The 15,860-nt window shown below is 43.0% G+C and overlaps 1 protein-coding gene across 1 annotated transcript in view; it reads left to right on the top strand.

Moving 5' to 3' along the window:
* The window catches only part of LOC141173622 (mucin-2-like), a 212,298-nt gene that overhangs the window by 151,633 nt on the left and 44,805 nt on the right, over positions 1-15,860 (top strand). Inside the window, exons 41-44 of the mRNA XM_073657923.1 lie at positions 6,294-6,325; positions 7,512-7,689; positions 10,090-10,194; positions 13,369-13,409. Of these exons, the coding sequence (XP_073514024.1) occupies positions 6,294-6,325; positions 7,512-7,689; positions 10,090-10,194; positions 13,369-13,409 (356 nt within the window). The remainder of the gene's footprint in view (positions 1-6,293; positions 6,326-7,511; positions 7,690-10,089; positions 10,195-13,368; positions 13,410-15,860) is intronic.

Genomic DNA, 15,860 nt, shown 5'->3' on the forward strand with positions numbered 1-15,860 from the left:
ATGGACTAATAGAACAAGTCCCACACAAAGCTAGAAGCCCAAATATTTTTTCAGAGGTAGATGCAGATAAAAAATATTTTTAATTTGCAACCTGATGGAGGTCAGTATAGATGGACTAATAGAACAAGTCCCACACACTGCTAGAACGCCAAATATTTTTTCAGAGCTAGATGCAGGCAAAAAATTATTTTGAATTTGCAACGTGATGGAGGTCAGTATAGATGGACTAATAGAACAAGTCCCACACACTGCTAGAAGGCCAAATATTTTTTCAGAGCTAGATGCAGATAAAAATTATTTTTAATTTGCAACCTGATGGAGGTCAGTATAGATGGACTAATAGAGAAAGTCCCACACACTGCTAGAAGGCCAAATATTTTTTCAGAGCTAGATGCAGACAAAAAATTATTTTGAATTTGCAACGTGATGGAGGTCAGTATTAGAGATGAGCGGTGTTCGACTAGAACTGTTCGCCAATCTCAAATTCGAGCTGTTTTGGGCGGTGTTCGAGTTGTTCGACGAACCCGAACGATTTGCAAAAAATTCGGCTGTTCGAGGTTATGTTCGATAACTGTTCGTGCACCAAAAGCGTGTCCTGCATGTCTGGCGCTATTTTGAGCACCAATCATGCAGGGATTGTCTGCCACTCACTGTAATGCCACAGCCATGGTGGTTGTGGCATTACAGTGATTGCCCAAATCGATGGGAACAGTGCCAACAGTGAAACATGAAAAGCCGGCAATTCAGCAGCGGCATACACCGGTACCCGACAATTTAGAACTGAAAGAATAGAGCTTCACACATAGATTAGATAGATAGAAACATGTCAGCCACATATATAAGAAGTACAGTGACAGTGTTGCTTACTGTACTTGTCATTTAGTGTAAAGGATTTATTAAAAAAATATATTAGTGTTTTCATGCACCGTCTCTTTAAAAAAGCCGGCCGGCAATTCAGCAGCGGTACCCGACAATTTAGAATGGAAGGAATAGAGAATCACACATAGATTAGATAGATAGAAACATGTCAGTCACACATATAAGAAGTACAGTGACAGTGTTGATTACTGTACTTGCCATTTAGTGTAAAGGATTTATTAAAAAAAATATTAGTGTTTTCATGCACCGTCTCTTTAAAAAAGCCGGCCGGCAATTCAGCAGGGTACCCGACAATTTAGAATGGAAGGAATAGAGCATCACACATAGATTAGATAGATAGAAACATGTCAGTCAGATATATAATAAGTACAGTGATAGTGTTGGTTACTGTACTTGTCATTTAGTGTTAAAATAAAGGATTTATTTAAAAAAAAATTGGCGTGGTGTTCCCCGTAATTTTAGGCTCTAGCGGAGGTTAAGCAGACGGCTGGGGCAGATGTTTGAAGCCTGGGAAGGGGGTAATACCCACGGAGCTTCCCAGGCTACTAATATCAGCCCCCAGCTGAATACCTAGCCTTTACTAGCTATTAAAATGGGGGACCCCCCAAAAAAATGACGTGGGGTCCCCCCTATTTTAATAGCTAGCAAAGGCTAGGCAGACAGCTGGGGGCTGATATTAATAGCCCAGGAAGGGTGCCATGAATATTGGCCCCCTCCCAGGCTAGAAACAACAGCCGTCAGCCGCCCCAGAAATGGCACATCCATAGGATGCGCCAACTCTGGCACTTAGCCTCGCTCTTCCCACTGCCCTGTAGTCGTGGCAGTGGGGTAATAGGGCTGGGGTTGATGTCAGCTTATAATGCCAGCTGACATCAAGCCCAGGTTAGTAATGGAGAGGCGTCTATAAGACACCCCCATTACTAACCCCGTAGTCAAAGTTAAAAAAAAACACAAACACCCAGAATAAAGTCCTTTAATTGAAATAAAGACACAATTCTTTATTGTTCTAAATTAAACCATACTTACAATCACGCCCATTCCAGCTGAAGCCAACGATTCCCTGCAATAAAAGAAAAATAATAAAGCAACATAATCCTTACCTTTGCATGGTTCCCACGACAGCTTCAGCTCTGCTACATCGAGATGACAGGCTGGACCGCAGCAGAAAGCTGCCATCCAGTCTGTCATCCCGCAGACACTGAGAAGAGCAGGCTTGCTTGCGCTCCTCAGCGTCTCTCTGTGACGGCATCCAGATGAGCCGAGTTCATGTCCAATGAACTCGGCACACCTCATGCACGTCACTGACAGCGTGGGAAAATTCTCACGCTGAAGCGCTGAGTGCAGGAGAATTCTCCCACGCTGTCAGTGACGTGCATGAGGTGAGCTCATGTCCAATGAACTCAGTTCACCTCATGCACGTCACTGACAGCGTGGGAAAATTCTCCTGCACTCAGCGCTTCAGCGTGAGAATTCTCCCACGCTGAAGCGCTGAGTGCAGGAGAATTTTCCCACGCTGTCAGTGACGTGCATGAGGTGAGCCGAATTCATTGGACATTAACTCGGCTCATCTGGATGCCCTCACAGAGAGACACTGTGGAGCGCAAGCAAGCCTGCGCTTCTCAGTGTCTTCGGGATGACAGGCTGGATGGCAGCATTCTGCTGCGGTCCAGCCTGTCATCTCGATGTAGCAGAGCTGAAGCTGTCATGGGAACCATGGAAAGGTAAGGATGATGTTGCTTTATTATTTTTCTTTTATTTCAGGAGATCGTTGGCTTCAGCTGGAATGGGCGTGACGGTAAGTATGGTTTAATTTAGAACAATAAAGAATTGTGTGTTTATTTCAATTAAAGGACTTTTTTCTTGGTGTTGTGTTTTTTTTAAATACTTTACTAGAAATTCATGGTGGTCATGTCTAATATTGGCGTGACCCCATGAATTTCGGGCTTAGGGCCAGCTGATAATACCAAGCTGGCCCTAACGCCTTTATTACCCAGTGAGCCACCGCACCAGGGCCCTGGATGAGTTGGGTACAGCGCCAGAAGATGGCGCTTCTATGAACGCGCCATTTTCCGGGGTGGCTGCGGACTGCAATTTGCAGCGGGGGTGGCCCAGAAAGCTTGGTCCTCCCTGCGCTGCGGATTCCAGCCCCCAGCTGCCTAGTTGTACCTGGCTGGACACAAAAACAGGGCGAAGCCCCACGTCAATTTTCTTTAAATTATTTCATGAAATAATTAAGAAAAAAAGGGCTTCCCTACATTGTTGTGTCCGGCCAGGTACAAATAGGCAGCTGTTGGTTGGGGGCAGCCCGTTCCTGCCTGCTGTACCTGGCTGGACCCAAATATAGTGCGAAGCCCCACGTCAATTTTTTTTTAATTATTTCATGAATTTCCTGAAATAATTTAAAAAAATTGAAGTGGGGCTTCGCACTATATTTGTGTCCAGCCAGGTACAGCAGGCAGGAACGGGCTGCCCCCAACCAACAGCTGCCTATTTGTACCTGGCCGGACACAACAATATAGAGAAGGCCATTTTTTCTTAATTATTTCATGAATTTCATGAAATAATTAAAAAAAAAATACGTGGGGCTTTGCCCTATTTTTGTGTCCAGCCAGGTACAACTAGGCAGCTGGGGGCTGGAATCTGCAGCGCAGGGAGGCCCAAGCTTTCTGGGCCCCCCCTCGCTGCAAATTGCAGTCCGCAGCCACCCCGGAAAATGGCGCGTTCATAGAAGCGCCATCTTCTGGCGCTGTACCCAACTCATCCAGGGCCCTGGTGCGGTGGCTCACTGGGTAATAAAGGGGTTAGGGCCAGCTTGGTATTATCAGCTGGCCCTAAGCCCAAAATTCATGGGGTCACGCCAGTATTAGACATGACCGCCATGAATTTCTAGTAAAGTATTTAAAAAAAACACAACACCCAGAATAAAGTCCTTTAATTGAAATAAACACACAATTCTTTATTGTTCTAAATTAAACCATACTTACCATCACGCCCATTCCAGCTGAAGCCAACGATCTACTGAAATAAAAGAAAAATAATAAACCAACATCATCCTTACCTTTCCATGGTTCCCATGACAGCTTCAGCTCTGCTACATCGAGATGACTGGCTGGACCGCAGCAGAACGCTGCCATCCAGCCTGTCATCCCGCAGACACTGAGAAGAGCAGGCATGCTTGCGCTCCTCAGTGTCTCTCTGTGACGGCATCCAGATGAGCCGAGGTCATGTCCAATGAACTCGGCTCACCTCATGCACGTCACTGACAGCGTGGGAAAATTCTCATGCTGAAGCGCTGAGTGCAGGAGAATTCTCCCACGCTGTCAGTGACGTGCATGAGGTGAGCTCATGTCCAATGAACTCAGCTCACCTCATGCACGTCACTGACAGCGTGGGAAAATTCTCCTGCACTCAGCGCTTCAGCGTGAGAATTCTCCCACGCTGTAAGTGACGTGCATGAGGTGAGCTGAGATCATTGGACATGAGCAGTTTGTCTGCTTTTGGACACCTTTGAAGGTGTTTTCTATGTGTTTTTGTTTGCCTGCCATTGGTTTTAACGGTGTTCGACGGTGTTCTAAGGTGTTCGACGAACAGTTCCTCGAACATCCCGGTGTTCGACGAACCGAACCGAACCCGAACACTATGGGGGTGGCTCAACACTAGTCAGTATAGATGGACTAATAGAACAAGTCCCACACACAGCTAGAAGGCCAAATATTTTTTCAGAGCTAGATGCAGAAAAAAATTATATTCAGTTTGCAACCTGATGGAGGTCAGTATAGATGGACTAATAGAATGATGCTATGCCCAAAAGATTTTACTTTACTAGGTGCAGTAAAAAAATTGGTATTCTATACACAGGTGGTATATCTTGCAACACAGATAGGCTACTCCACTGACTAACACACTCCCCCTTGAGGAAGCTAGTGCGAAATGCGCATTGGGGCCAGGGGTCACGTGGTAAGTGGGTCCTAACAGCTTTCCTGACTGGTAATAGCATGTAACACATGATTTGACACTGCTAACACCACAAAATGAGATATTCTTGCTTGATTCAGTGAGGTGACACTAACTGGGGTCTGAGATTTCAGCACAGGGTAACTGTGCACTGGGTACATGAGCACTGATAGTCTGCAGCCTGCATTTATGATTGCACTTGAGGCATAGACTGAGGTATATATATATATAATGGCGTGCTGTTAAACTGTGACTTGTGTTTTCTCTGCCTGCTGTTTGCCACCTCCCGTGGAGAGGGGAAGATAAAGCCCTTCTGATTACTAAAAAGACTGGTGTTAAACTGTTTACTGCAATGCGATTTGATTGATGTTAATGCCACTCAGGATATACACTTGTAAACCTGCAAACCACCCCAATTGATCGGTTCATTATTTACTATGGCTCACTGTCTGCTAAATAACTGTTTTTAATTGTTTGTCAGCATATATGTAAAATAAATGGATTTATACTTTTTCACAAAAATTGCTGCATGTGTAATTACTCTGTCTTTCTAAGTATAATAGGCCAAAAAGGATTAGCTTTGCTAGATTCAGCCAAATGCTGTGAAAAAAACTTGCACAGCACTGGCACAGACCTGCCTGGCAAAAACTGATAGGAACTGATGTAACCTAGTCCTGAAAAGGACTGCAATTACAATTAGTCTTTACTCCCACAATCTATCTATTTAAGAGCACAGACCTGCCTGATAAAAGTCGTAGGAAATGATGTAACCTAGTCCTTAAAAGGACTGCAATCACAACTATTCCCTACTCCCAAGCTATCTGTAGATTTGTGCGAAAATTGGCTTGAAATTAACAAGGTATAGCGCCCACAGCAACAGCGGTGCCGTCTAACACGCAGCTGCAGCAGTGAGAAAATGGTGGCGACGGGGAAAATGGTTGGTCTTATAGGGCAAGGACATGTGACATACACTGCCAATGACACATGCCCTTGCTTGTGTGAAAAAAAGCACTTCGCTCCATGTGTGCGCTGCTGATAGGCTGACAGACTGCACCTCCCCACTGTAAATGCGGGAAAGAGAAAAAAAAATGGAGATCTTCATTATTCCTGCAGAGATCCATCCCCTGCCCCTCCCCCCGCCCCGCTGTACACTCAAACTGCGTATTAACATTAATTTTCATCATTACTGAGAAAAAATCCAGTTATGATTTTGGTGCACGAACAGTTATCGAACATAACCTCGAATAGCCGAATTTTTCTCAAATCGTTCGTGTTCGCCGAACGGCTCGAGCACCGCCCAAAACAGCTCGAATTTGAGATTGGCGAACAGTTCGAGTCGAACAACGCTCATCTCTACTTAAGATTAATAGGGGTGCCCAAACTTTTTCATATAACTGTAAATTACATACTGTAAACATTACCTTACATTTCTGATATTTATAGTGTGCTTTCTCTTTTAGGATGCGTTAGTCCAGATAATGTACCACGCAAGGTTTGTCCATTTTCTCAATCATTTTATGATGTGTACCACCCTAGTTATAGGGATGTTTCCACTAAATACATATATGGACAAGATTCTTAAAATCAGAAGTGTCCAGTAGTTGATGTTTATAATAGCAACAAATAAATTCTAAAATTCTAAGAGCCCATTTACACTGCCGGATCGAGACCATAAAACAGCTGATTCGTCTACATGTAAACCGTGTGTTCACAATAAGTTTGTTAGCAGTATTTTACTCCCCAAACTATTTACATGCACATGTAGCTCTTTCAAAGACAAGTTCAGCAACACCTTTACATGGCCTGTCAGTTCCTCCATTACTGAGAAATCATTGTTTTAATTGATGTGTAAATTGCTATTTTACATTTGAAACCTCTGTCACTCCAGCTCTATTCCTCACCCAGTGCTGCCTCTTCCTGCTTGGCTGACTGCTTCTTTGCCTAAAATAACACAGAATAGAGGCTGTCAGTCAAGCAGGAGGAGGTGGCACTGGGAGGTGAATAGAGCTGGAGTGACCGAGGTTTCAGATCTACCTATAAATTTGCATATCAATTCAAACACTGATTTCTCAGTAATCCATGGACTGGCCATGTTAAGATATCGCTGGACTTGTCTTTGAAAAAGATACATGCACATATAAATAGTTTTTTTTTTTGGTGGGGCGGTAAAATCCTGCTGATAGATTCCCTTTAAACAGAACATCCATACTTCTTTGCGCCCAGAATAATTGTTAATGCAATCAATCTGGGAACATATAACATCATATTATCAGCAGCACATAACCATTTTACACAGAATGTGCTGCTGAGTCCAAACAATGTGCTGTTGAGCATGATGATTTTTAAACTTGCTTAAAAACTGATCACTGTGGACTAGATTCTGAAATCCCCACGATCAGATGCACATTTCTCCTGCAGTTACTAGTGTAGAGTGAATAACATGGCATCCATTCATGGTCTACTTAAATTTTTAGTACAAATGGGGTCTATGCTGTAGCTGATAGAGGGGCAAGGCCCAAGTCGGGGACTCTCACCTTCATATACATTCTTTCTTATACTTGGACTGATAGCATGCTTACTACTACAATGGAGAAAAGTTTCCACTCGGAGATGTAACTACATATTTTTAGAAATATTGTTGTGCAAATATTAAATAATACTAGTTTATTTCTTCGCAGTTTGGAGAAAAATTCCAATTTGGCTGCCAGGATTGCATCTGCCGTGAGGGTGGTAGTGGAATTACTTGTCAAAAACACATGTGCAAGAATATTACTACGGTACATTGTAATTTAGAAGGGTTCTTCCCTGAAGTCAAGATCAGCCCAACTGACCCCTGCTGCCAAGAGACTGTGTGCAGTAAGTACAGTTGGTAATGATTTCTTAAAATTCAAGTGACATTCTCAGAGTTAGAATTAAAGGGAACATGTCAGGTCCGATAATGCTATTAATCTGCAGATATGGGGTTAATCTGTAGGCTACTCACATTATGAAGGTGCCAGTTAACTATACTGAAAGTGCGGCACCCAGGAGAAAATGCACTTTATTTCTCCTGGGAGCCCCCAGCTTTCAGTCATGCAGGCGTGCCGGAGTGATTACAGTCACCACTCACTGGAGTGAGAATGGTGGCAGTAAACATGTCCCGGCACTGACTGACAGCCGGCTCTGTACTGATGTACTGATACAGTGCCGAAACGTGGTTACAGTCGCCATTCTCAGTACTGTGAGTGGTGACTGTACTTGCTCCAGGCACCGCCTTCATGACTGAAAGCCGGTGGCTCCCAGTAGAAATAAAGTTTATTTTCTCCTGGGTGCCACATTTTTAGTACTGCAGCCTGGCACCTTCACAACACTATTAACTCGCAGATTAACCCTGTATCTGCAGATCAATATCGTTATCGGACCTAACAGGTTCCCATTAATGGCATATTCCATTGATCGATGGATGTGTGATTAGTGAGGTTGTGTGGGAAGAATTAGGGGAGAAAAAGAAAAGGAATATGACTGCAGGATCAGACTACACAGGGTATGTTTGTAGTCTGTTACTATGGAGATGTCTGAATGGAATTATGTACAGTAGAAAAACACAACATTTTTAACCAAGTCTCTCTACAAAATTGCATCATTTTTAATTTCAGAAGCACTGGGATACTAAAAATATTGGTAGCAGTTTTTTAATAGTTAAGTCTTTTCTACCCATAGTCCAGGGCTTAGAGGGATAATTAGTGACCAACTTTGATCTTGAGAATGAAGTAGCCACAAAGGGCTACATTTGCTTCATATTTTATGGACTTCTGGTCAAATGGTAAAAGTCACTACAGTGTGACTATGCTGCCATAATGGACACGAGTGGTGCTTGTGTCTGATGCAGTCAAAAACTCCATTTAGCAGATGACTCGCCCCCTGGGCCGTGGGGTACCCGGAGCCGGGCAACAGGAAGACGATGGGGGTAGTGGTGGCGACTCGGTTCCGTGGCTCAGGGTGGTCAGACCAATGGTAGTTGTGAGTGATGTCCGACTACGCCACCCGAGGATTGCGGTGATTATGAACCGCCGCTGCAAGGTAATCCCCTGAGGCTGGTGGTGTGTGCAGCTGAGATTGTATAACTCCCCACGGGGAGAGTGTAGCCCCAGGGCAGTGCAGGGGATGGTGAGGATGATGGTGAGGAGAGTCCCGGTACCGTTAGTGCTGGAGGAACGAAGAAGATACACAGACAACGTACTGCAATCCAGTGTCTTTTACTCACAGTTCATGTGCTCCGGGTCACTTCTGTACAGGTAGTGACCGCCCGAGCCGTGCTGCGTCCACCAGATGTGGGGCTCGGTCAACTCCCAGGCAGTTCAGAAGTCTGGCTCAGGACCCCCTTTTGTCCTTTCTCTGGCCTGCCTCACCAGTGACCCACTTTTGTCCAGCTGCCGCGGATCTGCGCAGGTAAACGTGGGCCCCGTTCCCCGATGTCCTATATGGTGCCTTCCTAGCAGGTTTGGTGAGGTGTCGCACCAATAAATGATCACGACCTCCGGTCTTTGGTTGAGGGTAGTTTCTCCTCCACCAACTTGGGATCCGGTACCCTTAATCTGCCTGACCCTTCACCCGGTATTCTCATGGGTTCTTAGGGTCCCTTCCTCCTTCTTGTTCCTGAGCCCTTCTGTTTCTCTATCTCTCCTCCTCCTTTTCTGTTCCTTCTTCTCCTGTTCCTTTCTTGGCCTTTTCTCTAGGCCCACTCCTGAGCAGAGCTCCTACAGAGCCTCTGCTCCCTGTCTTCTCCTCTCACTGAACTTCACCCCGAACTAAGATGGTGCCCACCTTTTATACTTCCCTCTAGAACATGAGCCCAGGTGACCAGCAACCAATGGGCTCCTACCTATGCTCAGGAACCGTCCCCTCCTGCTCCTACATCACTGGGTTTTCCTCCCCCCTCCCCACTCCAGCCAGGGACATGGTCTGTCGTGCCTGCATTACTGTCTAATGGGAGCACCGTTGAACTGTCCCTCGGAAATGGGGTGTGTGTGCTGTATGCAGCTACCTGAGCCCTGGTCCATACTCCATCCTTACCCGGGAGTGGAATATCACACCTCTGGCAGAGGTGCAATACCCCTGTAGCGGCCGAGCCCTCGGGGCGCTACACAGACCCTCTATCAGGATTAGCAGAGTTATTTGCCTCCATTTCTGAAACAGAACAGTTTTGCCATCAGGAGTGTAATACTCATAAGTCGTTACTATGGTGCGGGCCTCGAAACAATGTGTCTTCATTTGCAGAGTGCAACGTAAGTAGATGTGAAACCAAATCCCCCACCTGTGAACTTGGATATGAAGCTGTTGGTAGCACACCAGATGGGCACTGCTGTATTCAGTATCAATGTGGTGAGTCCATTAAACCATGACTATCTACAGAATCAGTTCAATATTTGTATCTTCTCTTAAACTATACCCCCTTACACAAGCTGCCAAACGTTGTTTGGTCAAGTTCTCAGGAGCGCTCAGCCTGCAGGCAGGGTGGTCAGTGTACAGGCTCAATAGAGAGTTTATGGGTCTGTATACCGCTTTTTGCGCACGTTCATTAAGGAGCTGAACTTTTTAGCTCATGAGATGTACACATCAATTCTATTCTTTAAAAGGAACCTGTCATGTCAAGAAACGCTATTAACCTTCCGATATGGGGTTAATCTACAGGTTAATAGCGTTCTAAAGCCATGCGGTTGCGGCATTGTAAGCCCAGCTACTGGGAGGAAATTAACTTTATTTCTCCCTGCAGCCTGCGACTTTCAGTCATAAAGGAGCAGCTTCAGTCAGTATATAATCAGTGCCAGTTGTAAGAACGTTATTCCATCCGGTAACGTTTGAGTTTCAGTCACGGGGGCAGCGCTTGTTCAGTCACTGCTCTGTATATAGAGAGAGGCGGCTGAAGTCGTACCCCCCCAACACTGGCTGACAGCCAGATCTAATGATGAGCTTGCTGTCAGTCAGTACCGGGGGAGCGGTTATAGCCGTCGCTCTCTAATAACCCCCACCCCCGAGACTAAAACCCGAATGTTACTGGAATTAATAAAGCTAATTTCCTCCCAGCAGCGGGGCTCTTAGTGCTGGCGCCAGGCAGGTTCAGAATGCTATTAACCGTCAGATTAACCTGGTGGTCGCTCCCAAGTGAATGAGCTGTAAACAAAAGAAAATTGTTAATATCTCAAGAGTGGATGAAAATTCAAAAAAATAAAAAAATGACTAAATTGCCTGTATTTACAAGTACTCTCTGAAGATACCCAATTACAAAAATGGGAGTAACCCTTTAAGGGATATAATTATATTATATATATATATATATATATATATATATATATATATATATATATATATATACATATATATATATATATATATATATATATACACAGTACAGACCAAAAGTTTGGACACACCTTCTCATTTAAAGAAGGAGAGTGATGGGGTGCTACGCCAGATGACCTGGCCTCCACAGTCACCAGACCTGAACCCAATCGAGATGGTTTGGGGTGAGCTGGACCGCAGAGTGAAGGCAAAAGGGCCAACAAGTGCTAAGCATCTCTGGGAACTCCTTCAAGATTGTTGGAAGACCATTTCCGGTGACTACCTCTTGAAGCTCATCAAGAGAATGCCAAGAGTGTGCAAAGCAGTCATCAAAGCAAAAGGTGGCTACTTTGAAGAACCTAGAATATAAGACATATTTTCAGTTGTTTCACACTTTTTTGTTAAGTATATAATTCCACATGTGTTAATTCATAGTTTTGATGCCTTCAGTGTGAATGTACAATTTTCATAGTCATGAAAATACAGAAAAATCTTTAAATGAGAAGGTGTGTCCAAACTTTTGGTCTGTACTGTATATATAAATATATATAAAACAAGTTGAAATGATAACTCATTTATTATTTAAGTATATTAAATGTGGAATTTGATGTATTTAGTTCTATATGATAGTAATTATACACTACATATAACAGAACTTATGTTGCCTTAGAGCAGGGATGTCAAACTTAAACACACAGGGGGCCAAAATGAAAAACTTGGACAAAGTTGCGGGCCAACCATTATACAGTATAATGGCCCCACATAGTCCTTCATACAGAATAATGGCCCCACATAGTCCTTCATACAGTATAATGACCCCTGTAGTCCTCCATACAGAATAATGAGCCCCACATAGTCCTCCATACAGTATAATGGCCCCACATAGTCCTCCATACAGAATAATGGCCCCACATAGTCCTCCATACAGTATAATGGCCCAACATAGTCCTCCATACAGAATAATGGCCCCACATAGTCCTCCATACAGTATAATGGCCCCACATAGTCCTCCATACAGAATAATGGGCCCCACATAGTCCTCCATACAGTATAATGGCCCCACATAGTCCTCCATACAGTATAATGACCGCCGTAGTCCTCCATACACTATAATGGGCCCCACATAGTCCTCCATACAGTATAATGGCCCCACATAGTCCTTCATACAGAATAATGGCCCCACATAGTCCTTCATACAGTATAATGACCCCCGTAGTCCTCCATACAGAATAATGGGCCCCACATAGTCCTCCATACAGTATAATGGCCCCACATAGTCCTCCATACAGAATAATGGCCCCACATAGTCCTCCATACAGTATAATGGCCCAACATAGTCCTCCATACAGAATAATGGCCCCACATAGTCCTCCATACAGTATAATGGCCCCACATAGTCCTCCATACAGAATAATGGGCCCCACATAGTCCTCCATACAGTATAATGGCCCCACATAGTCCTCCATACAGAATAATGGCCCCACATAGTCCTCCATACAGTATAATGGCCCAACATAGTCCTCCATACAGAATAATGGCCCCACATAGTCCTCCATACAGTATAATGGCCCCACATAGTCCTCCATACAGAATAATGGGCCCCACATAGTCCTCCATACAGTATAATGGCCCCACATAGTCCTCCATACAGTATAATGACCGCCGTAGTCCTCCATACACTATAATGGGCCCCACATAGTCCTCCATACAGTATAATGGCCCCACATAGTCCTTCATACAGAATAATGGCCCCACATAGTCCTTCATACAGTATAATGACCCCCGTAGTCCTCCATACAGAATAATGGGCCCCACATAGTCCTCCATACAGTATAATGGCCCCACATAGTCCTCCATACAGAATAATGGCCCCACATAGTCCTCCATACAGTATAATGGCCCAACATAGTCCTCCATACAGAATAATGGCCCCACATAGTCCTCCATACAGTATAATGGCCCCACATAGTCCTCCATACAGAATAATGGGCCCCACATAGTCCTCCATACAGAATAATGGGCCACACATAGTCCTCCATACAGTATAATGACCGCCGTAGTCCTCCATACACTATAATGGGCCCCACATAGAGGTGGTGGTTCTGGTGTTGGGGGCCAAATATAACCACCCTGTTCACCAGATTTGGCCCACGGGCCGGAGTTTGACACATGTGCTCTAGACAAAGGATATAAAACTAACTATTCCTGTCTCTACAGTTGCAAAGAATGTTTGTGTGCAGGGAAATGCTGAATATATGGTAAGGAAAGCTTTAAAATAACAGATGTTACATACTGAATATATTTATCATATCTAGGTATATAAGGCTCTGTTCACATCAGTGTTCAATGACACAATGCTGAGTCACCCCTTGCATGACATACACCAGAGGTGCTAAACAGACTCCACTGATTTTTAATGCATGTAGTTATATTTAATTTTTTCCATAAATTCGAGGTAGCCTGTGATGGAGGCCCTGAACGAAGCCTCCAACACAGAAGTGTGTCTGACTAATGTTTGCGCCCTCCTATATGTTCTATTTACGAGTAAAGAAAAACTAATATTTTATATAGAAAATAAAGGAACTGTAAAAGGAAGTTGCTTGAAATGTCACAAAGTTTTTGTGCAACTCAGATTTTTTTTTACGCCAAGCGCCATCAATTTTTTGACAAGTGGGAGGAGCTTGAGCGAGATGGGACATGGCCAAGCACGGCTGACAAATTGATCATAATTTATGCACAGTTTACTACAGAAATGTTTGACAGATGAAAATGAGACTATATTTCATATGCTTATGTGAACTTAGCCTATGAGCAATGTACAAAACGCCAGTCTTAATGAATCATCCCTAGTCTGTAAAAGAAGTGAGTAGTTTCCCCAATGCGCCTCCGCAGGTGAGATGAAGCATTACATCAAGTTTGTGTAAATCCATACATTTAATACTCAGAAATGTTGAGTTCGCCCAAACAGGAGACCCTTTGAAGCTGCTTTCCTTTTGCTAATAAATATAGATTTTAATCAAGCAAGCCCACGCGCTATTAAGGGGATATTCTAGCTGATGAAGTTATTGTCTATCCATAGGCTGGGTGGACAGCCCACAAATCTAATAGATGTAGATCAGTTCTGGCGGCTAATTTGTCCTGTAACTGGAGGCTAATATACCAGTCCCAGTTGCAGGGAAAATCTTATATATTTAAAAAATGGATTTAAATGTTGTATTGCCCACCATAGGTCTTTTATGACTTTATGGGGGCAGAATAACTGAAATGAATGAAAAAAATAAATTAAAAAAGCAGGAATTTTTTTTTTTTTAAATTCTTTGTAATATTATCATACTTAGGTATAAGATTAGTCATGCAGCAAGCGCTTGATTTTTGCAATCCTTATTATTGCTTGTAGGCATTCCCAAACATTTCAGCAAGAACCCGCCACATGTGAAAATGCCATTAATGTGGGTGTACCCAGCAATATATATATATATATATATATTTAAGTATGTAACTACTTGTGGACTTCCAGGCAGTCTGCATATTCCTCCGTTCTAAAACATCACTGCAAAATGAACAGATGCATGAGATCGTACAGAAGCGGTGCGGTGGTTGTTAGACACAGCTGGACCGCCCATAGAGAAGGAAGAGATGGTAATAAACCCTCTCTGCCTTCCTGATCTCTGTACGCACAGCACTCAGTAAGCTCTGTGAAGGCAGATTAGGATCCACTCACAGCACTTTCTCTTATGGTCCTATGTCATCGCCAAGTGCTGAAATGGAGCAGGAGCTACTGGATCCTAAAAGACGTAGATCAGCTAATTTGTCCTGTAACTGGGGGCTAATATACCAGTCCAGTTACAGGGAAAATCTGTTATAAAAAATGTATTTAAATATTGTAATCCCCACCAAATGTCTTTTATTACTTTATGCGGGGCACAATAACTGAAATGAATGAAAAAAATAAATTAAAAAGCAGGGATTTTTTTTTTCTAAAAAGAAAGCCCCTACAAGTCAGAATTGCTGTTTCTAGTCTAACCCCTACTGAAAAAAAAAATAAACATTTTCCAATATATAAAAATCATTGTTATGGACAGGTAAATACAATTTAAAGTTTATTTTAGTAGTTTTTCGTGGTCATAAAGAAAATTACACAAGAAATGTAAAAGGCAGACATGTGTTTCCTTTTTTGTTTTTTATTTTTTCCCCAATTTCAGCAAAAAAAGGAATATGAAAATGACACAAAAATCAGGCCCCTTATATCTTGAAAAAAGAAGCAAAAATTCTTGTAATACTGATCAAATTTTTTTAGAGCTCTTAAAAGATAAAAAAAAAATCTGGAAAATGTGATTGGTCATGAATGGGGAAAAATGGCCCAAAAATAATCCCTGAACAAATCAACACAATATCTGCAGCCACCATTAGGGGGAGCTCCACTGTATAAAGATTTATAAAGTTCCCATTGAGTTTAATAGTAGCTGTGTATACAGTCAGCCCCCTATAGTGTTCACGACACAAGGTCAAAATATATTTTTTAACATACAGATATGGTGAATACATGTATTTCATTTTAATAAATCTGATGACAAATTATGAAATAAGTTTAAAAAAATTTACATTTGCAATGAAAACTGGAACAGTCGATGTAAATGGAATTGAAATTTATGTGGAATACTTGGATTGTAATATTTGCAATGTATTTGGATCAATCACATTATGTAAAT

The sequence above is a fragment of the Phyllobates terribilis genome, unplaced genomic scaffold, assembly GCF_046119375.1.
Source record: "Phyllobates terribilis strain yellow unplaced genomic scaffold, ASM4611937v1 Scaffold_13__5_contigs__length_258822181, whole genome shotgun sequence".
Taxonomy (NCBI): domain Eukaryota; kingdom Metazoa; phylum Chordata; class Amphibia; order Anura; family Dendrobatidae; genus Phyllobates; species Phyllobates terribilis.